General features: G+C 47.6%; 1 protein-coding gene across 3 annotated transcripts in view; it reads right to left on the reverse strand.

Annotated features, from left to right (window-relative positions):
- The window catches only part of ARHGAP25 (Rho GTPase activating protein 25), a 91,928-nt gene that overhangs the window by 37,628 nt on the left and 28,390 nt on the right, over positions 1 to 25,910 (reverse strand). For 2 of the 3 annotated variants that reach the window (XM_008254309.5, XM_070069026.2), the window contains exon 2: positions 7,114 to 7,313. In XM_008254309.5, the coding sequence (XP_008252531.2) occupies positions 7,114 to 7,313 (200 nt within the window). Of the gene's footprint in view, positions 1 to 7,113; positions 7,314 to 15,877; positions 16,016 to 25,910 lie in introns of those variants that run through there. The other variant, XM_008254310.5, reaches the window with a different exon arrangement.

A 25,910-nucleotide genomic window follows, 5' to 3' on the forward strand; every position in this document is an offset into this window, starting at 1 on the left:
GAGGCAGTTAGGGAGGAACCACAGGTAGCCACTCGAGGAGACAGGGTCACCTAGCAGCAACAAGAGCCAGTGAGCAGCACCTTCAGGTGTCTACTGCTTGCTAATCTCCTTGAATATACAACTCACTTATTCTTTCTAGTAATCCCCCAAGCAGGTTATCATCACACATACATTTTATAAGTGAGGAAACTGTGAATCAGAAAGCGCCAGTCATTTTTCCAAGGTCACAGGGCTAATAAGTAAAGTGGCAGAATGACAGCTCGTTCTAGAAGTGAGTCTCAAGACAGTGCTCCTTAACATCACGGCTGAGATGTGGGAAATAGTCAGCTTCACCCACCCCTTCCCCAGAGCCAGGGAAGGGGTTTGTAGGAAGGGGCAGTCTCAGTAGGATACGCAACATAGCAGACACAGACACGGCATCCAACGGACAGGTCACTTCCACCACGTGCATCTTGGCACTTTATCTTCTACAGTGCATTTCTCCTAGGAGCCCCAGGCCAGCTGCATATCAAGATCATGGCATGATTTATCACTTCAGCTTCGCAGATGAGGAAACTGGCGCTGGTACCATGGAAGTCCAAGTGATTGCACAAAGTGACAGAGAAGACGGTACCAATCGATATTCCTAAATCACATCTCACTAGACGCTGAAGACAGTGTGTCTGATTCTGAGCTGAGAAAACATGTGTCTCTATTCCAGAACAAAGAATGGATAAGCAGGATTGGACCAGAGAAACCTGGAAAGGCAAAAGAATCTTAAGAGTCGCTCAGAAGTAAGATAGTAAGATCAACTCGAGTGTCTCAAAGAGTAAATGTTCTTGAAGTATTAGAAATAAAGATGTCTAAGACTGAGTGAGAAAGAGACAAGATGGAGGGGAGGACTAGGAAAGGGGAGGAGGAGGAAGAAGAGAGGACCAGAGGACAGTGAGGACGAGAAGGAAGGGGACGAGGAGGAAAGGAATGAGGAGAAAAGAAACTCTATACCACAGAGGTCTGCACTTTCTTCACCTTCCTCTAGTTATTGCTTAAAACCACCTCCACTGCTACGGTCGACTTCATCCATAGTCGTCCCATCACTGCCATCAGGACCAAAGGGCCCTGAGATTGTGCTGCAGGTCTGCTTTGGGCAAGGCAGGGCGTGAGAATCAAAGGCCAAACCACTTTTTTTTAAAGACATTATTTTTTACTTATTTGAGGGGTAGAGTTACAGACAGAGAGAGGGAGAGACAGAGAGAAAGGTCTTGTACTGCTGGTTCATTCTCCAATTGGCCGCGATGGCCGGAGCTGCGCTGATCTGAAACCAGGGTCAGGAGCTTCCTCCAGGTCTCCCACACGGGTGCAGGAGCCCAGGAGCTTGAGCCATCTTCTACTGCTTTCCCAGGCCATAGCAGAGAGATGGATCGGAAGAGGAGCAGCCAGAACTAGAACCGGCACCCATATGGGATGCCGGCGCCACACAGGAGGATTAACCTACTGCGCCACAGAGCCAGCCCCAGGCCATGCCACTTTCAGACAAGAAGGAACACGTCCTGATGGGAAGAGAAGGAAATAGCAAACTGCAGAGGTTCCTGCCTCCCTTAAGTGCCACTCTAAATCGTCAAAATTGTTTCATCAGAAAATAGTAAAAATAAAATAATAAAAATATACATACCCTGTATTGAGCGGTCTGTGCTAACTTCTCTGACTATATCAGCACACCTAATCTGCATAAGAACTTTTATATCTTCCCCCATTGCAGAGCGGAGGAAGTAAGGCTCAGAAGGATCACACAGCTAGTTAATAAGAAAGCTCTGACTCAAGCCTTGGTCAGTCTGATTCCAGAATCACGACTGTTACTTTTAAGTAAGCGTCAGAGTTCACCTGATTCCCACCAAGTGTAGATGACCAACTGCAGGCCCTCTCCTCACACTGAGCATGAGGGCTTTGAACATTAAAACTGGATCGGAGAGGATGGATAGAGGGGAGACCTCAGATGGAGAAAGAATTGACACAGAAGGGGAAGGGCCCAACTGGCTCATAACCACTTTCACCTCCTGCGCAAGTTGACGAGGGTGGGCTTTGTGACGAGAGAAGGAAGGGGAGCTTTAGACTGAGCCCACCAGTCCTGCAGCCATGGAGCGGCGGTGACAGCAGAGGCAGGGACCTGCGGGAGCCAGCTTGTTTTGTTTTCTTTCTTTTTTTTTTTTTTATTTGACAGGTAGAGTTATAGACAGTGAGAGAGAGAGCCAGAGCTGTCTGGACTGGAAGAGGAGCAACTGGGACTAGAACGCAGCGGCCATATGGGAGGCCGGCGCCACAGGAGGAGGATTAACCAAGTGAGCCACGGCACTGGCCCGCTGGCTTGTATTGATTAACAAGAACTAGCTGCCACCTTGTCAGGGGCATTGTGAACCACTTGCTAAACACTGATATAACTGAAGCTTAAATCATATGAACTTATGATGAAAGATTTTATACAAAACAAGATAATAACACAAAAGTTGTTCGCTTCCTAATTATTAAATATAAAAGGCTCATGGAAAATGAAATTAAAAGCTAAACTTATTTGTGTGCAAAAACTTTTTGAAACCCAGGCATATTTTTTTTTTTAAATTTTTGCCAGGCAGAGTTAGACAGTGAGAGAGACAGAGAGAAAGGTCTTCTTTCCGTTGGTTCACCCCCCAAATGGCCGCTACGGCCTGTGTGCTGCGCTGATCCGAAGGCAGGAGCCAGGTGCCTCTCCTGGTCTCCCATGCGGGTGCAGGGCCCAAGTACTTGGGCCATCCTCCACCGCCCTCCCGGGCCACAGCAGAGAGCTGGCCTGGAAGAGGGGCAACCGGGACAGAATCCGGCACCCCGACCGGGACTAGAACCCGGTGTGCCGGCACCACAGGCAGAGGATTAGTCTAGTGAGCCGCGGCGCTGACCCAGGCATATTTTTTTTACAATGCACATTTTCCATGAACCTTTTAAAGTCCCCTTATATTTTACTATTACTTCTGCTGTTGTGGTTATTTCCAGTTATTCTCGCTGTGCGATGGAGATTCTATGCAACACAGGGCTAATGCACATCTCCTCTCTACTCTGAGTCAGTGATCTCACCTTGGTGGCTTGAAGCAGTTGTGACGGGAGAACTCGGGTCACAGAAACCGGCAAACACGTGAAAATCAGCATCCCCACCAGAGCCGGCTGGTAAACATTTACCAGCACACCACCGACAGAAAGCCACGCGCTGGGTTAATTGCTACATTTAATGCAGTACGGGAGCAGGTGTTTGGCCTCAAAGTTAAGATGCCTGTGTCCTCCCGTTGGAGTGCCTGGGTTTGATTCCCAGCTCCAATTGCTGACCAGTGTAGACCCTCAAGTCACCCACATGGGAGCCTCCGATTGAGCTCCCAGCTCTTTGCTCCAGCACAGCCACAGCCCTGGCCACTATGCAGTGCGAGTTTTCTGTCTGTCTCTCTTCCTTTCACATCTATTAATATGTAATTTTTTAAAAAGTAGGCCAGAGAAATTTACACTTATATTAACCTTCGAAAAGGATGTACAGACTGTCAGTTCCAAGAAGCTATGCTTGAAAATTCACGTTTCCTCTAGGAAACCGTTGTCAATTTGATGGGGGACAGTGGTGTTTCGTGAGCTTACTCTGTGTATCCTTAATTATTGCCGAGATTGAACTCTGCAATATATGCTTATTAGCCATTTCATTTCTTTGGTAAGTTGCCCATTTGTATCATTGTTTATTTTTCTCTGGAGTTGCCTGGATTTTTCCTATGGATTTAAAAGAATACTTTAAATATTAAGAATATTTGTTTACTATGTAGACGTACACATTTTTTGCCCTATTAGTTATTTGCAGTTTCACTTTATGTTGGTTTTTCAGATGTATTTTTATTGAAAAAATTGGTCTTTTGTTTGTGCTGTCTTTGCTGTTATGATTAAAACCTCCCTACTCGCCTACGTTTTCCTCTGGCATTTTTACAACTTAATTTTTTCACATTTAAATCTTTAATCCACCCCGAATTGTGAATGGTGTGAAACATAATGCAGAAATAAGTTACTATTTTCCCCCAATAATGTAGCTCATGTCCAACTTTCTTTTCATTTTTAGATTTTTGTAATGGATAGGAATCCCAAAACCATGTTAGAGTACAGTACAATAGTAGCATTTCATTTTAAACAGATTTTACTTTATCTTAATGAAATAATTATAACTGTGTAAAAATCTTTAAGGATGTCCAGATATGTATTTAACTCTTGTTTGTGGCCATCAAACACCTTGCGATAATAATACATGAATTTCCATCCAAATCCTCAACAGCAGGAAATTAATTAAATAAATTATAGAATATCCATATAAATGGTAATTTTACCACCAGTAAGAATCACATCATAAAATAATATTTAATGTTGGGGGTTTTATTCATGGCACATTATTAATTTTTAAATATTATTATACAAATTTCATAATTATAATAGATGACTTTCCAAATGTCAATCCATAGATAAAGCTGGCAGAGGTTTAATTTAAGTATCTATTTCTTGCCGATGGAACTGTAATTTTTTTTTCTATTTGTGTTTTTCTGTCTGCTGAATTTCCTATCACTTACATGTATAGCTCTTGTTATCAAAATATGCATATCGAAATACAGTAAAATAAATTATTGTATTCCTAAAACTTCTACTTTCTATGCCTGAAGTGAATGCTGGAGTTTATCAAGTGCTTTTTGCAGCCATTTGTTGAGAGGTTGTATGTTTTTCCTCACTTGCCCTATTGATTTGATGAACTAAATTAATAGATTTTCTAAAAACAAACCACCCTGTCCTCTTGGAGGAAGCTTCACCTAATTATCCAAGGCTCATTTAATCCTGAGAAAGCCCTGAGCGCCCTCCTCTCAGAAGTAAAGGGGAGAAGCAAGGCCTTTCAAATATTTATTCTACTCTGTGACATTAGTTTACGGTTTTACAAAATGATATTTTACATATGCTTTATGTCATTGGTTCCAGTGACAAATGCAGGCCAGGGAGCATTATTTTACAAAAGAAGAAAGATCGGTCCAGAAAAATTAAATAATGACATGGCCAGACGGTGGTGGAGCCAGGAAAAGAACCCAACCTTCCACATGAGGAACCTCTCACAGGCCTCACGCCATGGAAACAGACCCCGGCGTCCTCCTGGTCTGCTCAGGACAGCCAGCACACCCTGGCCATCTCCCTCCCTCACTCTCTGCAGAAGGGAAGGCCTCCTGAGTTGTCTCAATGTGGCCGTCTCAGCCCAGAATGACTTGGCTCTCGTGAGCCCTGGGTTGTTCAAGAGCAGAAAGTCTGGTTACCATGCCCAGGACATCAGGCAGCAGGCCCAGCCAGCTGAGTCCTGCGATGCTTTACAGATCCTCAAGTCACCCCTGAAACCATCCTCTTCAAAATGACCGCTTCGTTTTGTCCCCCACACACACCCATTCACCCTTAATACCCACACACTTCCTATCTTCACCCATGGTTTTTTTTTTTTTTTTTTTCTTTTTCATGGCTCTAGAAGGTTCTAGACTTCTTCCCTAAAAAGTCAACACTGGCCAAACCCATCTCCACAGCCTCAAGTTCTGGATGTCCAGGAATCTGGGTTACCCCTGAGGTCCTAGGGTTCTGGCTAACGGCCCTCTCACTCTCACACACTGCTGTGGCCGGAAGCTTTAGTGACGTGGGGAGAAGAGACCAAAGCCCCGGATTTAGGATTAAAGCCCACCCTCACAGCCTCATCCACTCTGTCAGGGAAGTCAGACGTTCCAAGTTCAAAGAACATTTGGAATCTGACCATCTTCCTCCAGCCCCTGACTCCCGCTGAGATTCCAAACATCATAACCTCTTACCCTGAGTATCCATGCTCTCCCTCCCCAGACCACATCTGGAACTGGACACAGAACCAGAGCCTTCTTTTCACCACAGGAGTCAAAGAATGCTGGAACCGACCCTGCCCCCGACCGTCCTCAGGAAATGCTCGGGTCCCTCCAGCAGCCTGGAGAACCCTTCACAACCTGCACGCAAACCTGGCCCTCGCCCTCACGGCCTGATTCCCACTCCCTGGCTCTGCGCCAGCCACACTGACCTTGCTCTTCCCACTCAGCCAGACTTGTACTACCTGGGCCTCTGCGTGGAAGGCTCATGCCCCAGGGACGCGTCAGGCTCATTCCTTGCCCTCCGCAGTCTTTGTTCCAATGTCGCCCTCCTCCTGAGGTCACCGCAACTGCTGTACTGAAAACACAGCTCCTCTCCCACACTCCAGGCCCCTCTTAACACATCCTACTTTGTTCTCTACAGAACTCATTTTATCTAATGAACTATTCACTTCTCTTATCAATTATATTTATTTCTTATCTTTTCCCCCATATTCTAAGCACCACACTACAGGGATTTTTATCTGTTTAACTCTCTGGTTTATTTCATATGCTCAACAAATATTCACTGAACAAAAAAGCCAATGAGGGGCTGGCGCTGTGGCATAGCAGGTAAAGCTGCCACCTGCAGTGCCAGCATCCCAAATGGGCACCGGTTCGAGTCTCGGCTGCTCTACTTCCCATCCAGCTCTCTGCTATGGCCTGGGAAAGCAGCGAAGGATGGCTCAAGTCCTTGGGCCCCTGCACCCACGTGGGAGACCCGGAAGAAGCTCCTGGCTCCTGGCTTCGGATTGGCGCAGCTCCGGCTGTTGCGGCCATTTGGGGAGCGAACCAAGAATATCTCTCTCTCTTCTTCTGCCTCTCTGTAAATCTGGCTTTCAAATAAATAAATAAATCTTAAAAAAAAAAAAGCCAGGGAAACCCCAAATCAATTCTGCTGAACCCCAATCCACTCTTTCCGAGCCCTCAATTTAGTGTCACCACCATCACCCCTGTGCTGTGAGCCGTGACTCAGACCTGCACGGGGGACACTCCCCAGCACCCACCTCTCAATAATCCTCGCAACTAAATTTATATATCTAGAAAACGGTCCAAAAGCAAAAGCACCCTCCACTCAAATGCATGTGTCTTGTCCTATTGAGGTCTGTGTGACATCTGGTAGAATCTTGGGGGGCTCCCTGCCACCTGCCCGGTGCCTGGAGGGGGCCGGCCATGTTAAGGGGGACAAACAGTCCGCCTGTACCTGCGGCTTCATGTCCTCTTCGTCCTTGTAGTAGTAGAGCTGCTGGGCCCTCAGCACGAAGTACCGCTGCTGCCAGTTCTTCACGATGGACCTCTGCTTCTTCAGCCAGCCCATCTTGATGGGCCTCTCCAGCGGGTTGGGGGCGGACGACAGCTGACAGGCCGCCATCTGCTCGCCAGTCATCACGCTCCTGGACCGCGCTATGAAAAGGAGCACACACACAGTCAGGCAGGCTGACTGAGGGACATGCCGCAGAGAGCAAGGAGTGGGTGGGGAGGCAGAGGAAGCCCCGCGTGGGCCGAGAGGCCAGTGCGGCCACAGCCAGGTCCAGGTCACGGGCGTGGAGGCAGCCGAGGGGTCAGCTCCCGACCCGGGCCGGAGCCAGACAGACACGCACGCAGTCCGGCAGCTGCCGCGGGCCCCCTCATTCTGCAAAGTGAAAGACTGGCTGGAGCCTTCTGAAGAGGAAGTGGCCGCAGCATCTGACACAAGGTGCTTCCTTTTCCTGCGTGGGAGTCAGTATCTGACAAGAGAGAGGAGAAAACAAGGGCACGGGGTGAGTCCCACGCAGCTGCCGAGGCCACCGGAAGCCGCCCTGGCGCTCTTCCACGGAGGCTCGGTACGAGGAGGCACCGGTCACCTTTTCCTGACCTCACCGTGAACTGGGGACCCCACGAAGACCCCGGCCTTCCCCGACACGCTGCTCTAAAGAAGCCTGCCACGCGGGCAGCCTGCAGGGGGTGGGCATCTCGCCCAGAGTTCTCAGGTTCCATTCTGTCCCCGGCCCACTGACACTGCCCACAGCACTGCTCCTTCACTTCCCAAAGGCTTGGGATGGCCAAGACTGGGCCAGGCTGAAGCCAGGAGCCCGGAAGGCGATGCAGGTCTCCCACGTGAGTGGCAGGAACCCAATTACTTGAGCCAGCACCTGCTGCCTCCCAGGGTGTGCATTAGCAGCAAGTGGAATGGAGAGTGGAGCCGGGACTTGAACCGAGGCACTCTGATATGGGATGCCAATGGCCCAAGAAGCATCGCAGCCTCCATGCCAAATGCCTGTTCCTACTTTACTAACAGTTGACTTTGCTTCCTACTACAGAGGTCAGTTTTGAGAGCTTCCTTACCTTCTCTCTTCACTTCAAAATATCACCCCCCCCAAAAAAATATCATCCCATCACCAAGCCCCCTTTCTTCCTTTTCCTAGCTTTAGCACATTTAATTGTCAACTACTCCTCCTTGCTTCTAATTTCTATCTCTCTCCTCCAAGGCCTCTGGTTCTCCACCTTTATTTACACCCATTGCCTGCTTGCAAATACTAGATTTTCACGCAGCATGAGTCTTCATCCCAGACACTAAGGAGATCCGGAGTCATGCCCCTGTAGTCCTGCCCTAATTGGGCTCCCTTGACCCTCACCAGGGGTCTGTGTTCCAGCAGCATGCCCTTAGACCTGGTTCCAGTTTGCAATTCCTCCTCACCTCCTATCAGGGATCTGCAGAGGTCAGACCATGTTGTACAACAGGTTGCCAGACACACTTTATTTCACTTCCTATTGGATGAACTTCATCATGAGAGTGCATATCTTCGGTTGTAGTAAAAAAAAAATCTGATATTTGATGAAATTTGCAAAGGGCTTGCATTATCAGTGTTTCCTGACATTCCAGGTAAGGACTTGATCTTAGATATTGCTTCTCCATTCCCTGCCCGTTTCCAAGTCTACCATTGGAAACTCAAAGACCGGCTCCTCCAGGGTTGATTAGTTACTGCAAGGCTGTGTAAATGGTGCAAAGGGAACCTAGAAGGATTTTGTTAGGAACAGAGTGAAGAGGAAGAAATTTGAAGGACTGTATAAAGTTCTCTACCTCTCTAAGCCAGAGACTGTACCTTGCAAAGACTCCTATCTATCCTAGAGAGAGGGCAGAGAGAGTGGACTGGAATAAAGGGGGTGGTTTCCAAACAATGTTTGGAAGAAAATGGAATGAATGAGGCATTCTGGTAGATGCAGGGGCATTGTCCTCCATCTCCATGGCTTTTGTGATCACCCACCAGAAGCCAGCCACGAGAAGAGGAACAGTGTCATGAGGACCTCTTATGGCTTCTGTGGTGATGCTACTAAATGAGTCCACACGAGAGATGGGGAAATCAGGCAGGTAACACGAGGTAGCCATGAGGACTCGAGCCTCGTGATCCCTCCCAGAAACCCACAGAAATGGTTAGGACCACTATGGGAGATGGAAGAAACTGAAGGTCTCCAGTGACTTTTTTTTTTTTTTTTTTGACAGGCAGAGTGGACAGTGAGAGAGAGAGAGACAGAGAGAAGGTCTTCCTTTTTCCATTGGTTCACCCTCCAATGGCCACTGCGGCCAGCCTGCTGCAGCCGGCGCACCATGCTGATCTGAAGCCAGGAGCCAGGTGCCTCTCCTGGTCTCCCATGCAGGTGCAGGGCCCAAGCACTTGGGCCATCCTCCACTGCACTCCCAGGCCACAACAGAGAGCTGGCCTGGAAGAGGGGCAACCGGGACAGAATCTGGCGCTCCGACCGGGACTAGAACCCGCTGTGCCGGCGCCGCAGGAGAAGGATTAGCCTAGTGAGCCATGGCGCCGGCCTCCAGTGACATTTGAAGAAGGGGAGCAGGATTAGATACTGCAGATTGAAGAGAACTCCGTGACTGGGATATGATCTTGTGCTTACTGCCGGGAAATTGTCCAGGCTGCATTGGGGCACATATAACAGCCACAAACCAAAGCCCTCCCTGCAGAGGAGGTGAGGACTTTGTTCTCTCAGACCTGCCCAGAGGTGCTTGCTGCCCTTGAGACAGAAGGCAACTGTCTCGCCTGCCTTCCTAGGATCATACTTATATTCTATAAATGATGCCACTCACCATGCAGCAAAGCAGTGTTTCTTGGGTACCTGTTATCAGCCCACTACGACTGTGGACACTGGGACACCCCTTCCAAGTTAGAGAGTAGGGGGTGGGGGGGCTCCGTACAAAGCTCCACACTGCTGGAATCAGTCCCAAACACCAGAGGGCAGGGGCTCAGAAGGGCCAGCACATCAGCAAGGGAATATGCTGTCCCGTGTGCAGAGTGACCTCCTGCCTTAGCCCGCTGCATTGCTCACCAGGCAGGCCTGTCCTAGGATGATACAAAGACCAGAGAAGGCCCAGTGACCTTGAGTTGGGTTTGGTTTTGACTGACTTTCGTTGTTAGTTTCCGTAAGCAGTCTGTCATCTTTGTGGGTGTGATTTGTTCCCAGAAAGAGTAAACAAAGAGATCCGTTACTATTATTAAAGCTTTGTCATAAAGAAAATGAAAAATAGATAAACATCACTGTGAGCCAATCATTGTACTGCGTGCCTGTTCCCAGCCCTTTGGGGAGGTGGTCTGAGCAGGCTGCAGATTAGGGAGGAGCTATGAGCAGACCAGGGAAACAAGGAGAGAAAGCAGTTGCCCAACACCAACAGAATGCTCTAGAACAAGTGGGAGATGAGCATTTCAATGAGGCCAGAAACCCACCCTCACTCTAGCAGAGAGAGGCAGAACAGGCACCTAGCTTGGAAAGTCCAGTACAGTAGCTATTAGCCAGGAGTGCTGTACACATCCAGATGGACTCACACAAATGGAAAGCTACAATCTAGTTCCTCAGTCACACCAGCCACATTTGCAGTGCTTAGGAGCCCTGTGTGGCTCACAGCTATAGTACTGGACAACACACATAGAAGACATTTCTGTCAGTGTAGAGAGCACTGTTGTCCAGCCTCTCCTGGAATCTGAGGGTTATCGGTAGCAAGTACAGTGCTCAATGGGCCGTAGAGCTGGGCAGCATCTCATCAAATGCAGAAAGCAAGCTGGAAGGTCCAGAGAAGACGGGGCTTATGTGGCAGGATGAGACGTTCAACCTTGATCTGAAAGGTAACAGGGAGCCCCTTCATGTTCCTGAGCCATGAGAAAATACGGCTGTGCTGGGTAATTGTACTACTTAGGCTGCATCGTGGTCTGCAGGCGAGGTGCAGTACCAGAAAGGAAAGAAGAGAAATGGCAGACGAGTCCCATTCTCACGGATGTTGTTTCTGCAGCAGAAATAACTGCTTTTTGCCCAAGTTCGAGCAAAAGAAAATTAAGGAAGGGAGTAGGAGCGGAGGTCACCTGGGACCCAGAATCACTGCCTTTCTTCATCTTCTCTGCTTCTGACTCCAGCTCCAAAAACAATCGATCACAAAATCCCCAAGGGCCTACTTTTAAGATAGCTCTTCTTGGCCGGAGCTGCGGCTCACTAGGCTAATCCTCCGCCTTGTGGCGCTGGCACACCGGGTTCTAGTCCTGCTCAGGGCGCCGGATTCTGTCCTGGTTGCCCCTCTTCCAGGCCAACTCTCTGCTGTGGCCTGGGAGTGCAGTGGAGGATGGCCCAAGTCCTTGGGCCCTGCACCCCATGGAGACCAGGAGAAGCACCTGGCTCCTGGCTTTGGATCAGTGCGGTGTGCCGGCTGCAGCGGCCATTGTGGGTGAACCAACAGAAAAGGAAGATGTTTCCCTCTGTCTCTCTCTCACTGTCCACTCTGCCTGTCAAAAACAAGCAAGCAAAAAAAGACAGCACTCCTCTCTTCTCTATATTCTCTTTTGGGTGGCTGTGAACGGCAGACAAAGTGTGAGGAGTTCATTCAAAGGTAGGGAAGCTCCTTCAGGTATTTTCTCTCACGTTTGACATAAGCCATGCGTTCGTTTGGAAACCATGTTTCGTTGAATCAGAAAAGGGAGTGGAATTTACGTGGTTTCGCCTCAGTCCTCTCTCCTGAGCTACACACTTATCTCTCTGGGGATCTACATGCACCTTAGTGTGACTCTTAAACTCACCAACGTTGCCACCTGAACCTACCACCTTGTCCTTTCTCACCTTCCACCAGGCCCCTGCCTTGCACCGACAAACACATCCGAGCTGCTGAGTGTCCCACAGGTATCTATGATGCACTGTGAGTGACCTCATCTCAGCCAATCAGCCCCACCAGAAAGCTGCCCCACCCTGCAGTCAACACAGAACAACTTGCTTACGACATAATCCTTCCAAAACACAAAACTGATCATGTCACTCTCTTGCCTGAACTTGTGATAGTAATATGTACCTTGTAGGGGTGATTAATGCATGGGGATTAATAATGGTAAGTGGATGGGTCTCAGCCAGTGCCTGGCTCTTAAAATATGGGCCTTAAGTGGAAGCCACGATCATTCATTTATTGTAATATGGACTCAATGTGTTAAACGAGAGTAAAGAAACAAGAGACAAAAAGGGGGAGGGATGAAAGGAAGGAGATGGAAGAAACAAAGACAACAGCTGCACGTTGTGCAAATCTGGAGGCTGACCAGGGTGCTGCTGATGGCAGAGGAAAAACTCTAAGAGACACTCAGCCACCAGCTGAACAGGAGCAGGAGGCAAAGACTTTTGCAAGGGTCTGCGTTTGAGCAGCTCAAACCCTCCCCACCCCTTCACTCAGCACACGCTGGCTGAGCACTTGACATGCATCAGGGAACAAGGCCAGGGTAAGCAGACAGGGGGAGTCCAGGTCTGGACAGGATGAAATGCGAGCATGGACTGAGAGCACCAGGCTCCTCCAGAGCTCTGGTTTTGACAGGAAAGCCTTCCGGATTAAGAAAGAGGTTGGGGAGAAGCAGGTGCAAGTGAAAGCCAGGAGGGTCGAGTGATGTGAAAAGTAACGTGACAGAAAGTTCAGCAACCTGGGGCCAGCGTTGTAGCACAGTGAGTAAAGCTGCTCCTTGCAACACCGGTTCGAGTCCCTGCTGTTCCACTTCCGATCTGGTGCTAATGTGCCTGGGAAAACAGCAGAAAAATGGCCCAAGTGCTTGGGCCCCTACCTCCCATGTGGAAGACCCAGATGAAGCTCTTGGTTCCTGGTTCAGCCTGGCCCCACCTTGCCTGTTGCAGCTTTTTGGGGGAGTGTGAAGCAGCAGATGGAAGATCTCTCTCTCTCTCTCTCTCTCTCTCTCTCTCTCTTTCTCTCTCTCTCTCTCTCTGTCTTTCCCTCTCTCTCTGTAATCAGGCTTTCAAATAAATAAATAAACCTTAAAAAAAAAAAAAAAACAAAGAAGTTCAGCAACCAAAGAAAAGGCTGAGCATAGAGGAAATTGCCCCTGTAACCTGAGTTTGTGGAAATAAACCTAGAGGAACTTCAAACAGAGCTTCATACCTCCTTGAAGAGTGTCTGGCCAATGAATGGCTCTTAATAAAATTTGTTGAGCGAACAAAAGAAACATTTTAGAATGAAATGTGAGCCCTCATCAAAGCATTTTATATTTTTGTGGGAGCAGTTTGCTTATTTGAGATTTCTGGATATGTTCCCTTGTGCCTACTCAGAGTGGCGGGTAGGAGATCCAGCTCCTGATCTATTAACCATTAACATCAGTGGTTATTTATTAAGCACCGACCACGTGGCAGCTGGAGTGCAAACACTTTAGATGTTAATGCTGTTTCATGCCCATGTTGTTTATAAACATAACCTGTTCTCATGCCCATTTTACAGAAAAGGAACTGGAGCTCAGAGACATGGAATTATTTTCTCCACTAGGAGAAACTGGAAATCCAATCCTTCCAATCTTCTTTTTCCTAAAGGTGTATTTATTCATGAGAGAGAGAGAGAGACAGAGAGACAGAGAGAGAGAACCTTCCATCCGCTGCTTCAAATGGTGGGGCTGAGATGATCCAAAGCCAGGAGATAGTAAATTCTTCTGGGTCTCCCACATGGGTGCAGGGGCCCAAGCATTTAGGCCATCTTCTGCTGCTTTCCCAGGCTCATTATCAGGGAGCTGAATAGAAGTGGAGCAGCCAGGACTCTAGCCAGCGCTCATATGGGATGCCAATGTCACAGGCAGTGGCTTAACCAGTTACGCCATAGCACCAGTCCCTAGAAATCCAATCTTGAAGGCCAATGTCCATCATAAGGTCACCCAGGGCAGAGGGGAGCATGTGTTCTAGTGGTAAAGAGGGCTGCCACCTGGGGAGTCATTCTCAGAGTTGGAGAAGAGTGGAGAGGCAGGGAGGAAAGCCACTCCTTCTAATCCATCACATGGAGCACTGTGTCCAGTCCATTTCCTGTGCTGCAACAGGGTTCCAGAAAGTGCTCATTTAGAAAGAACAGAGAACTACGTAGTTTGCCATTCTGGGGACTGGGAAGTGCAGAACAGAGTGGCAGCACCTGCTGAGAGCCTTGGTGCTGTGCCATCCTGTGGCAGAGGTTGAGGGCAGAAGGGCAGGAGAGGGCAAGAGAGGACCACACTCTCCTAAGAGCCCACTCTCACAGTACATAACCCATTCCTGCAGTGACAACACTCACCCATTCACCAAGGCAGAGCCCTCCTGATCTCGTCACCTCCTGTTTAGGCTCCACCTCCTAACACAGCTGCTTTGCAGACTGCATTTCCAACATACGCATTCTGGAGGCCACGTTCAGACCTTAGCAACCTGCCTCAGCCCCACACGTTTCCCCCGGGTCTGATGCATAAACAACTTTGTGCTACAATTTCCGCCCACTCTATGCTCTGCGTGGCTCCGCAGGCCTTGAAAAAAAATGACAAGAGAAATGGTACTGAAACCTCCAGCCCACAGGCAAGGCTTAGCTGAGACCCAACAGGAAAATGGAAATCCACCCATGTCGCCCCAGCTCTGTGCCCAGGCTCATTTGCAGAGATCTAAGCATTCTGACCAAAGCCCAGAGTGGCCAAAGCGTGGGAAAGAGGAAGACTGTGGTAAGTCAGCGTGGGCCCTGAGCTCAGCCCACACCATGGTACGCCCCGCCCCGGGCCAAGACGGAGCTGCTGGAGCCATCTGGAAGAGCAGACCCAGGATCACTGCCCCCAGCCAGTGACAGAGATTGAAGCAGCCTTCTCTACACCCTGCACAGTACACATGGGCACTGCCCCACCCCCACCCCCACCCCCCACGCAGATCCCCGCCCGTCCCATGACCAGACTGTGGGACGATGGCCCTGGGTTTCCACCCAGAAGAAGGTTGGCAATGATGCCACTTTCCTCACCCCTTTCCATCTCCGAAGCAAACTGCCCTCCGTCTACAAGCGTCCGCCATTCGGGGGTGTGGGGGACTTTTAAATCCTTTCCACTTTTAAACCCTGCCATTCGTTCTGGAATGCTTTAAAAATCTTTCTTAACTTTGGTATGAAAAACACTGCCCCCTTAAAAAAGACAACAGCCATCAGCCTGGTGGCAGCCCAGGACTTTGTCCGTGTGCCCTGAGATCAAATCACACGGGCCTCCCCCGAGGCAGAGTCACACGGCTTGCTCCGAGTTGTCCCCGAGTGTCTGCCGTGGCACCCAGGAATGAAGCAGGTTTGCTTTTCCCGTGTTCTGTAGCTTAGAGAAATCTCTATCCTCATTTGGCAAAGTGAGATTTTAACCCACAAGAGCCGATTCGGCTTTGGAAAGCATTAGTACAGAAGCCTTCTACAGAAAGAGGTAAAAATGCCAACTCAATAATAATATAAATAGTACTGAGAGAGAGGAGGAGAAATCGGGTGTGTGTGTGCACGCGCGCGGGCGTGTATGTGTCAGAGCGGAGAGAGAGAACACTGCTCTGTTTCTTACTTCCCTTCCGCAGCTCTAGAAACCCAAGCTAACTGCAGGTCTTGCAAGTTTCCCTGCACCCAGGCACACTTCCTGAGGCTCGGGTGCTTCTCCTGGGGGCCACCCGTCTGGGGTCCACGTTTCGCAGCTGTCACATTTCTTAGGGATTTAGCGTGCAATTATTACCTCCTCTGCGTCTGCAGATGCCTCCATCCGTTGCCAGGCTTCAGCCGGCCCCCTCTGCCTGGCGCTGCATAACAGGAAGCCGGGTGTACTAACGAGAAGCTCACAGAATTGTGATCGCTTCCTACTCAGCCCTGCCCCGGCGCTGCCCCTTCCTCTGCACAGGGCAAAGTGGGGATTGGACAATCGGGTGGTAAATTTACCCTGGGTTGACCATGTGGCCGGTAGACTGCATCTGGAAGCTACCTGCTTTCCCAGATACGATGTAAGGAAAAGCAATTGAGATCCTTTAGGACTGAGGGATCATTAGCAGGAAACACTACCCCAACCCCAAACACACACACAACGTCTGCAGGGGGTTGCAGCAGGAACACCGGGAAAAGGAGGAACCCCTTGATTGTCAAAGCTCCTGATTTGTTTCAGGTAAGACTGTTTGTTGCATCAGTCACTAGCATTTATAAATAACATGTGTATCGGGATGTTTGAAGCATTGGTATTTTTTTTTTTTTTTTGACAGGCAGAGTGGACAGTGAGAGAGAGAGACAGAGAGAAAGGTCTTCCTTTTGCCGTTGGTTCACCCTCCAATGGCCGCCGCGGCCGGCGCACCGCGCTGATCCGATGGCAGGAGCCAGGAGCCAGGTGCTTTTCCTGGTCTCCCATGGGGTGCAGGGCCCAAGCACCTGGGCCATCCTCCACTGCACTCCCTGGCCACAGCAGAGGGCTGGCCTGGAAGAGGGGCAACCGGGACAGAATCCGGCGCCCCGACCGGGACTAGAACCCGATGTGCCGGCGCCGCTAGGCGGAGGATTAGCCTAGTGAGCCGCGGCGCCGGCCGAAGCATTGGTATTTTGTAGCGGAAGTGAATTCTGTGGCCTCAGCACTTCGCAGCCAGACCCCTGCCAGGGCCACCCTTGAGGCCTGGTGACTGAAGCCATGCCTATCCTGACAGCCGTCACGCCTGCCCGTCTTCCCAGGGCCTTCACTGGTCCTGAGCAGAGTGAGTTAGATTTCAGCTGTGCTGGAGGAATGAGCGAGGAGCAATGGCTGCAGTAACACGGGTCTGATACAAGTAGTGATGCGTTTCTTCTATTCTTCATCCTGGCAAAAAGATTCCCCACTAAAAACCAAAGCAGTTTCATGTTGGGCGGAGGGCAGGGGACACCAATAAAGTATTCATTCACTTGGCTAGACATATCAGGTAATGTGGTCAGGAAACAGAATACCCCTGGGGTTGCTCGGCTTGGTTTTTATATTTTGGGTTAGAATTCTAATTTCCTAGAAAAAGGAAACGAGGGCTACAGGGAATTCTCAGGACTGATGGCAGAACATACACATTGTCTAGTTCCTGTACATCAAGCACTGTGCCTGGTATGCAGTGAGTATCTCACAGACACCTTTTAGTGGCTTTACATAGGTATAGCTAACATGTAATAAGCTGCACAACTTGATACATTTTGACATAAATACAAACACGTGAAATCACTACCATAACCAAGGCACTGAAGGTATCCTTCACTCGTAAAACTTTCCCCCACGCCTCCCTTGCAAATTCCTTCCACCCAGCCCTTGCTCGGGCAGCCCCTGCTCCACACTCAATCATGTCGCCTTCCCACCATCCGTGCCAGAGAGCTCCAGTTCTGCCACACCCCCACCAGCACCAGGTATAGTTGCAGTCTTGCTAATTTCAGACACTCTAATAGTTGCCTGGTGACAGTTCTTTGTGGTTTTAATTTGCATTTCCTTAATAACTAATGATATCAGGCAGCTTTTCATGTGCTATGTCTTCTTTGTTCAAATCATTTGCCTGTTTTCTAAAATTAGAAATATCCCTATTTTTAAAGACTCAAACTGAAGCATGAGGAAAATAAATTATGTCTTGTCTGGGATTTTCTTTAAAATATCTCAGCAAAGAAAAGGATAGATGTAAATGTGACAAAATCTTAATACTTGTTGAATGTCTGTAACGGGGACACACGAGGGTTCATTATACTTACTCTTCTGTTGCTGTTTGGAAGGTTTGTATAATGAAACATATTTTCTTTCAGATTCTACTAGGCTTAAAAGAGTATGAGGCTTCATTTCTTCACACATCAGCTGTTGCCCTGAACTTCAACTTGCTGATTTTCCCAGGCCTGCATTTCCAGACCTGTTGGTTATTTGTCCGAGCACAAGGGAATGACACTAGCCAGATGTTCTACCACACCCGTACGCATTCCCTCCCAGACAGACCCGCCCCTTCATTTGCCTGCACTGTCCTGTTATCAGTTAATGAATGGGAAGAATGGAGGCACTCCTGATGCTCCCAGTGCAGAGTATTTCCTGTAAACTCCACGTTTATTCAACTCCCCTGGAGGGAGGGCGGGCAGCAGGAACTCCAGGGTGGCCTCTGACACACTGTGCAGAGGAGTGCTCAGGGGGACTTCTAGGTGGACTGACCTCATGCCAACAGCGCCCATGACCAAAATGCCGTCAGAAAGACTGCAGGACAATGCAGGCAGTCACGAGAGGATATCAGAAATGAAAGTGAAAGTAAACAAGGATGCTTTCTGTGTGCCTTCTGCAATGGGGGGACAGGGATTTCTGTAAGAGGTGGGGTAGTGAGAGCAGAGGGCCCAAGGAGAACCTACGCTAAGAGCTCTCAGAGAGGAGCAGCAGTGCTGGGGGCATAGCCAGAAAGCATTTCTAGAAGTGCACAGAGAACAGAGGCCAGCATGGGGCACATTGTTCCCAGTCTACCCCAGGCACCCAGCATTAGGCCAAAGAATGGTGGCTTGCTGCCTCCTAAACCAGACACTGCACCAAGGTGAGGGCGGAGTGCAGTTTTCTGATTAACCTGGGGCCATTCCAAGGAGAAAAACCAGAAGAAACATTCCGAGAACAAAGAGGGAGCTATTCTCTGGCCACCAGATGCTTCTAAGTTACCTGGTTGGTCAGTGCCCACGATATACATATATTGAATCATCTCACTGTACCCTATAAATATGTACAATTATTACATGTTAACCACAAATGGGAAAGAGTTACATAGAAGCTGACCACACCCCACAGCACTTTTACTACTAGGACTCTAGTCAGATGAGGAGAAAACACGTATCTTTTACGTGGGTGTTCTCAGCAGCATTCATCATGGTAATTCAAACTGGAAACTCTCCAGAAACCGTCAACTGGCACATGGGTGAACAAGATCTGGGATACCCAAAGAATGCATGACTGCTCAGCACGGAAGAGGAAGGAGGTACAGATCCCGGCCACATAAGGAAACTCAAAAACAGAATGCTAAGTGCAAGAGGTTGAATGCAAAAGACAACATTCATGAATCCAGATGTGAGAAACATCCAAAGCCAGCCGGCGCCGCGGCTCAATAGGCTAATCCTCCGCCTGTGGCGCCAGCACACCAGGTTCTAGTCCCAGTCAGGGCACCGGATTCTGTCCCAATTGCTCCTCTTCCAGTCCAGCTCTCTGCTGTGGCCCAGGAGGGCAGTGGAGGATGGCCCAAGTGCTTGGGCCCTGCACCCCATGGGAGACCAGGAGAAGCACCTGGCTCCTGGCTTCAGATCAGTGTGGTGCGCCGGCCGCAGCAGCCATTGGGGGGTGAACCAACGGAAAAGGAAGACCTTTCTCTGTTTCTCTCACTGTCCACTCTGCCTGTCAAAAAAAATAAGTAAAAGAATAAAAAAATTCTGAAAAGATTGTGAGCTTGTATTTTATAAATTCAACATTCGTTTATATTTAAAACCAGCTATCAAGGATAGAACACTACATTCTTAGGATGTTTTAGAATATTTATCTCAAAGCAACAATAGGAGGGAATGGAAGGAATGTTCTATACTGCTTAATATCCCGCCACTCAAAATTAGAACTGTAAGTTCCTCAGGCCAAGTGTCTGCTTGGTATTTAGCTGTCTAAGGAAAAATCATGATGCACAGGTAAGAGTCTTCAAAGACAGAGACAGTGACACAGCAGGAAACGTCTGGGCTTCCACTGTGGGCTGTGGAGTGTGAGAAGATTCCCACTGCTGTGACATTTTGTAATTCTGTTCATTTCTTTCTTTTTTTCTTTTCTTTTTTTTTTTTTCTTTTTTTTTTTTTTTTTTTTTTTTTGACAGGCAGAGTGGACAGTGAGAGAGAGAGACAGAGAGAAAGGTCTTCCTTTTCCGTTGGTTCACCCCCCAGTGGCTGCTGCAGGCCGTGCACTGAGGCCAGCGCAGCACGCTGATCCGAAGCCAGGAGCCAGGTGTTTCTCCCGGACTCCCATGCGGGTGCAGGGCCCAAGGACCTGGGCCATCCTCCACTGCCTTCCCGGGCCACAGCAGAGAGCTGGACTGGAAGAGGGACAACCGGGGAAGAATCCGGCGCCCCAACCGGGGCTAGAACCTGGTGTGCTGGCGCCGTAGGCGGAGGATTAGCCAAGTGAGCCACGGCGCCGGCCTCTTTTTGTTTTTTAAGAGTTTGATGGGGAAAAAAATCATTCTAAAATTCATGAACGCAACCCAATAGAGAAAATCCACATCCACATCTTACTTAGCTACTGATTTGTGAGAAACGTTTGCGATTTTTATTTTTCCACGGAATGTGCCCTTTCCCGCCTTTTAGCCCAGCACAGGCTGCGCGCCCCGGTGGGTGGCTGAGTTCAGCTCTTCAGAGGGCAGAACGTCCTTGCAGGACTAGGGTGCTGACACCCACCAGCTCTGCTTCCTCTTCAAACTTGTCAGATGTCATCAGCTGTCCGCACAGTGCTTAGGGAGGTTTCCCTTTTATCGCCCAAGGTCCTCACGGAAATGCTAGGACTTATTTTCTTTTTTCTTTTTTCTTTTTTTTTTTTTTTACAGGCAGTGGACAGTGAGAGAGAGAGACAGAGAGAAAGGTCTTCCTCTTATTGCTGTTGGTTCACCCTCCAATGGCCGCCACGGCCGGCGCGCTGCGCTGATCCAATGGCAGGAGCCAGGTACTTATCCTGGTCTCCCATGGGGTGCAGGGCCCAAGCACCTGGGCCATCCTCCACTGCACTCCCTGGCCACAGCAGAGAGCTGGCCTGGAAGAGGGGCAACTGGGACAGAATCCGGCGCCCCGACCGGGACTAGAACCTGGTGTGTCGGCGCCACAAGGTGGAGAATTAGCCTAGTGAGCCGCGGCGCCGGCGCTAGGACTTATTTTCTATGCATCTGTGGGCGAGCTAAGCGCCTCTGTCTGACCCAGCTTTTGTAGTTTTCGCAATGGGCTGGGGCTCTGAGACATCTCTTTGTGCTGGCCACGTCTTCACAGTTCTGGTCGAAGAACTGGAGGAATGCCGCTCTTTCTTTTTTTTGTTGATCTGTTTTTAGACAATGGTCACTGAAGCACAAGCTAAGCTTTGAAAGAGTGAGTGCCCAGGCTGAAGAAACAGGAACCACGGATGGGCAAACAGGAAGTGGAAGAAGGGGAACCCCGAATGGGTGCTGCCACAGACGGACACCACGGCACCCACCACTTACTCCGAGTCTTGAGGCCCTCTGGCCTGGTGCCTACTAGCATGAGAAAGCTTTTTTTTAAGGCTAAAAAAGATAATTTGTAATGTTTGATTTGGGTGATTTTTTCCCCCAATGATCTTTTATTGTGGTTAAAAAATATATAACATACAAAATTTACCATCTGAACTATTTAAGAATACACTTCAGTGGCATTAGGCACATTCATATTGCTATGCAGTCATCTCCAGAATGCTCTTTGTCTTACAAAACTGAAATTCTATACCCTTAGCAGTGATGTCCCATCCACTCCTCCCTAGCCCTGCTAACCAACACGCTACCTTCTGTCTTTACAAATTTGTCTACTCTAGGTACCTCATGTAAGTGGAATTGTACAATGCTTGTCTTATTGTGACTGGTTTCTTTCACTTAATGTAATATCCTCAAGGCTCATCCATGTTGTGGCGTAATGAAGAATCTCCTTCCTCTCTGAGATTGAAGAATAATCCAGTGTATGTGTGTGTGCCTGACGTTTTGTTTATCCATTCATTCGAGCGACACTAGGGTCACTTCCACAATCCATCTATATGAGCAGTGCTGCTATGAATGGGGAGTACAAATATCTGCTCAAAACCCTGATTTCATTTTTTGAATGTTTACCCAGAAATGGAATTGCTGGATCATATGGTAGTTTTATCTTTCGCTTTTTGAGGAAATATCTTATTGTTTTCCATAGTGGTTGCACCATTTTATATCCCCCCTCCCCCCGCCAACAGAGTACAACAAGGGTCCCAATTCCTCCCCAGCCTTGCCAACAACTGTTAGTTTCTGACTTTATTTTTAATGGCAGACATCCTGGTGCATGTGGGGTATCATCTCAGTGAGGTTTTGGTTTGAATTTCCCAGTGATTACTGATGTTGAACATCTTGCCAGTGGGATATCTGCTTCAGAGGATTTCTATTCAAGTCCTTTGCCCATTTTTGAATTGAGGAAGCTGTTTTGCTAGAGTTTTAGGAATTCTTTCCATATTTTGGATATTATTCCCTTAGCAGATGTACCATTTGTAAACATTTTCTCCCATTCTGTGGATTGCCTTTTTACTCTGCTAATAGTGTCTATTGATAAATAATTTTTTAAATTTTCATGAAGTCTAATTTGTCTAGGTTTTTCTTTTGTTGCCTATGCCTTAAGTGTTGTATCTAAGAAATCATTACCAAATCCAATGTCATGAATCTTGTGTCCCAATGTTTTTGTCTAAGAGGTTTATAGTTTTAGGTCTTACATTTAGATAGTGAATCCATTTTTGATTTAATTATCATGTATGATGTTAGGTAATGTTGAATTTCATTCTTTGGCATTTGGGTATCCACTACTTTTGAAAACACTATCGTTTCCTTAAAAATGCCTTGACACCTTGTTTTTAAAGATTTATTTATTTGAAAGGCAGAGTTGCAGAGAGGCAGATGGCCGCAATGGCTAGAGCTATACTGATCCAAAGCCAGGAGCTTCTTCTGGGTCTCCTATGTGGGTGCAGGGGCCCAAGGACTTGGGCCATCTTCTACTGCTTTCCCAGGCCATAGCAGAGAGCTGGATTGGAAGTGGAGCAGCTGGAACTCCAACCGGCAACCATATGGGATGCCATATACATTACAGATGGCAGCTTTACCCACTGCACCTCAGCACTGGCCCCAACTATACATATTAGAGTTTATTTCTGAACATGATATTCTAGACTATTGGTCTATGTGTCTCTCTTTATGCCAGTACCACACTGTTTGATTACTGTAGCTTTGTGCTGAGTTTTGAAATCATGAAATATGATTCTTCCAGCTATGTTCTGTTTTTAGAATTGTTTTGGCTATGCACAGACCCTTGAGATTCCTTATAAATTCTATGATATGTTTTTTCTGTTTCTGAAAAAAAAAATGTCAAGGGGATTTTGGTAGGGATTGCATTACACAATGGAACACTACTCAGGCATAAAAAGAATGCTATCCTGTCTTTTGCAGCAAAATGGATGCAAATGGAGACCATTATGCTTAGTGATATAAGCCAGACTCAAAAAGACAAATGTATGTTTTCTCTGATTTGTGGTAGCTAATATATAGCATACCAAAAAAACCCTGAAAATATAACAATGAAATTGACACATCATGATTTGATTATTATTTAAAGCCCTTGCCTATATTCCTGTGGAACTATGGTCTTTCTACTTTTTACCATATGTAACACTATATGTAGTAAAGTATTAATACTGTGCTAATAAACTAAATTGAAAGTATGTTATCAAAAAACTACAAGAAAAAAAGAAGAAAGGAAGAAGAAGGGAGTAGGAAGATAGGGAAGCATTGTTATGTTCTCGGAATTATATCTGAACTACATGAAATCTGTTCTCTTCATATCAATAAGAAAGTTTCCAATGTGTGAAGAGATAAATATATTTGCCTCAATTGGATATTATACAGTATGTATATGCACCAAAACACTGCATTGTACCCCATAAATATGTACAGTTTTATATGTCTTACATTTTTAAAATAATTTTAAAAAAATTAAATTATGTCCAAAAAAAATCTGTAGACCACTTAGGTAGTATTGATATCTTAGCAATACTAAATCTCCTATCTGTGAACATGGATGGAATGACCTCTGATTTATTTCTTCTTTAATTCCTTCCAGAAATGTTTTGAGTTTCTACAGTTTTGTAACAACAAGTCTTTTGTTTACTTGGTTAATTTCATTCCTAAGTATTTTATTCTTTTTGATTGTTATAGATGAAACTGTTTCCCTTGGCCGGCGCCGCGGCTCACTAGGCTAATCCTCCGCCTAGCGGCGCCGGCACACCGGGTTCTAGTCCCGGTTGGGGCGCCGGATTCTGTCCCGGTTGCCCCTCTTCCAGGCCAGCCCTCTGCTGTGGCCAGGGAGTGCAGTGGAGGATGGCCCAGGTGCTTGGGCCCTGCACCCCATGGGAGACCAGGAAAAGCACCTGGCTCCTGGCTCCTGCCATCGGATCAGCGCGGTGTGCCGGCCGCAGCGCGCTGGCCGCGGCGGCCATTGGAGGGTGAACCAACGGCAAGGGAAGACCTTTCTCTCTCTGTCTCTCTCTCTCACTGTCCACTCTGCCTGTCAAAAAAAAAAAAAATAAAAATAAAAATAAAATAAAAAAAAAAAACTGTTTCCTTAAAATTACTTCTTTGCATTGTTAGTGTATGGAAACATACATGATTTTTAAATGTTGACTTTGTAGCCTGCTACTCTACTGGATTTGTGTATTAGTTCCAATAGTTTTTTTTTTTTTTATGAAATCTTTAGGGTCCTCTACATAAAAAATCTGATCAGACATAATTGTACTTCTTTTTTTCCAAACTGGAGGCTTTTTATTTGTTTTCTTGCCCAGTTGCTCTGACTCAGACTTCTAGAGCTATGTTAAACAGCAGTGACAAATGACACCCTTGCCTTATTTATTCCTCATCTCAGAGCAAAAGCTTTGTCTTTCACCACTGAGTTTTTCATATACAGATTTTATTATGCGAAGGTAGTTTCCTTCTATACCTAGTTTAAATGCTGTTAGCGTGAAAGAATATTGAATTTTGTCAGATGCTTTTTATTCATAAATGGAAATGATTGTGTGTTTTTTCCTTTATTAAGGTGTATTATATTGATTGTTTTTTTAATACTGAATCATCCTTGGTCAAGATGTATAATCTTTGATATGCTGCTAGAATCAGTTTCGTACTATGCTGTTAAGAAATTTTGTACTGGGGGCCGGCACTGTGGCGCAGTGGGTTACTCCTCCGCCTGTGGCACCGGCATCCCATATGGGTGCCAGTTCTAGTCCCAGCTGCTCCTCTTCTGATCCAGCTCTCTGCTGTGGCCTGGGAAAGCAGTAAGAAGATGGCCCAGGTCCTTGGGCCCCTGCACCCACTTGGGAGACCGAGAAGAAGCTCTTGGCTCCCCGGCTTCGGATCGGCGCAGCTCTGGCCCTTGTGGCCATCAGGGGAGTGAACCAACGGATGGAAGACCTTTCTCTCTGTCTCTCCCTCTCACTGTTTGTAATTCTAACTGTCAAATAAATAAAATAAAATGAAAATAAAATGCATGTAGAAAACTCATGGAAAGGAGAGATCATTTAAAAAAAGAAATCCTGCATTGATTTTATAAGGGATATTGATTTGTAGATCTCTTACAGTGTGTCTATCTGACTTTTATATCAGAGTAATAGCAGTCTTATAGAATGAATTAAGGAGCTTTCCCTTGTCTTCATTTTTTTTTTTTTGGGAGGGGGGAGGAGAAGAGAGCTGGTGTTAGTTCTTTAAGTAGCAAAAATCACTCATGAAGTCATAGGGTCTTTTCTTTGTCAGAAAATTATTGATGGGGGCCTGAGCTGTGGCGTAGGGAGTAAAGTCGCAGCCTGCAGTGCCGGCATCCCATATAGGCGCCGGTTCGAGTCCCGGCTGCTCCACTTCCCATCCAGCTCTCTGCTATGGTGTGGGAAACAGTAGAAGATGGCCCGAGTCCTTGGGCGCCTGCACTTGCATGGGAGATCTGGAAGAGGCTTCTGGCTCCTGGCTTTGGATCAGCACAGCTCCAGC

Source organism: Oryctolagus cuniculus, chromosome 2 (genome assembly GCF_051225735.1).
Source record: "Oryctolagus cuniculus isolate XC-2025 breed Fujian yellow rabbit chromosome 2, ASM5122573v1, whole genome shotgun sequence".
In the NCBI taxonomy this organism is placed as follows: Eukaryota; Metazoa; Chordata; class Mammalia; order Lagomorpha; family Leporidae; genus Oryctolagus; species Oryctolagus cuniculus.